Source organism: Trichoplax adhaerens, genomic scaffold (genome assembly GCF_000150275.1).
Source record: "Trichoplax adhaerens TRIADscaffold_744 genomic scaffold, whole genome shotgun sequence".
NCBI classification, from domain to species: domain Eukaryota; kingdom Metazoa; phylum Placozoa; class Uniplacotomia; order Trichoplacea; family Trichoplacidae; genus Trichoplax; species Trichoplax adhaerens.
In genome coordinates this window covers 4600-6066 of record NW_002061333.1, presented here as the reverse complement: position 1 = coordinate 6066, position 1467 = coordinate 4600, and the positions used below count along the sequence as shown (strand labels likewise).

The window sequence follows — 1467 nt, the reverse complement described above, 5'->3', positions numbered from 1 at the left end:
TTAATAACGCTTTTATTGAAAGATTAGGCGAAATGAAGATCTGTCTATTAGTTGTTACCATCATTGGCCTTAATGCTATCGCAACATGCAAAGGTAAAGCAATACGCTATTGTATATATCGTATATAACTATGCAAACAAAAATTGATGATGCTCCATACTTCATTGACAAAGCTCCTTGCAATTTTTAAGTGAAACGATGATTTAGAAGTTAATTAGTCGTAGATTAAATCAACTGATATGATTACTTTATAATTTACTTGCATACTCGTATTGAATATTTTTTAACTGCATCGTAATAGAGATAACTGATCGTCATGTATACAAGAACAATCAAGAACCTATTATAAATTGGTTTAAAAAAAGACAGGCGCCTCCTGACTCTGGTATTAGCTTATTTAATGAGAGACAGGAACCTGGTATTAGCTTATTTAATGAGAGACAAGAACCTGGTATTAGCTTATTTAATGAGAGACAAGAACCTGGTATTAGCTTATTTAATGAGAGACAAGAACCTGGTATTAGCTTATTTAATGAGAGACAAGAACCTGGTATTAGCTTATTTAATGAGAGACAGGGACCTGGTATTAGCTTATTCAACGATAGGCAAGCTCCTCCTGGTGCTAGTATTAGCTTATCTAATGAAAGACAAGCTCGTTCTAATACTGGTATTAGTCTGTTTAAGAAGAGACACATCTTTTCAGACGCAGATTTCAATAATTTGAAACGAAGGCAAGATCCCCTAATTAGTTGGTTTGAGGAAAGACAAGAGTCAGAAGACCCTCTCATTAGTTGGTTTAACGAAAGACACAATCCACTATTTAGCGAATTTAATGTTAGGCACGATCCCACTGCTACTTCTCATAAAGAGGAAGAGGAAGATAAAAATATTCCTGGGTTGAGTTTGTTCAAGAGAGAATTTCGTTCTAATGCGAAATTATCAAAAACCAATTATCACCCGCAATTAAGATTAAAGGGCAGTACTCATTTCAAAGGCATTTTATCAGCCAAGCGGAACGATAAATTGTCGGTTTCGCAGAAAAGAGATGGTTATAATAAAAAATTCAATACCGAGAAACTCCATCATAGCTCAAACATACTAAAATCGAAAGCCTAAGCCTATACCGGCCAAATTATTGGTAAAGATTAGTACTACTGTAGTTGATCGAATACAAATGTTAGCTTTGTGCTCAAAATAGAATTTAGCTTTCTTTCTGCTGTATGAGTTTACACGATAGATACTGTAATTGATATCAACCATTAGGATCAAATTTGGGTTGCTTTTATTTTTATATTTTCTTGATGTTCCTGATACCAGATACAATGTTTCAGTATAGTAAGAATACTAATGGGATTAAAGATTGAACAAGGATGAAATTAAAGTAGACCCAACAATTTTGCTTTTTTTGCTTATGGATTGAAATAGATTTTAAATGTTACTTTACGCTACATTAGAATGAATGGTAGG

General features: G+C 33.5%; 1 protein-coding gene across 1 annotated transcript; it reads left to right on the top strand.

Annotated features, from left to right (window-relative positions):
* Nucleotides 1-32: 32 nt before the first annotated feature.
* TRIADDRAFT_62761 (uncharacterized protein) lies at nucleotides 33-1116 on the top strand (the record flags this gene model as incomplete). The annotated part of the gene is made up of 2 exons (XM_002118711.1): nucleotides 33-93; nucleotides 302-1116. 2 exons carry the CDS (start codon nucleotides 33-35, stop codon nucleotides 1114-1116), a joined length of 876 nt encoding a protein of 291 aa, XP_002118747.1.
* Nucleotides 1117-1467: the final 351 nt, after the last annotated feature.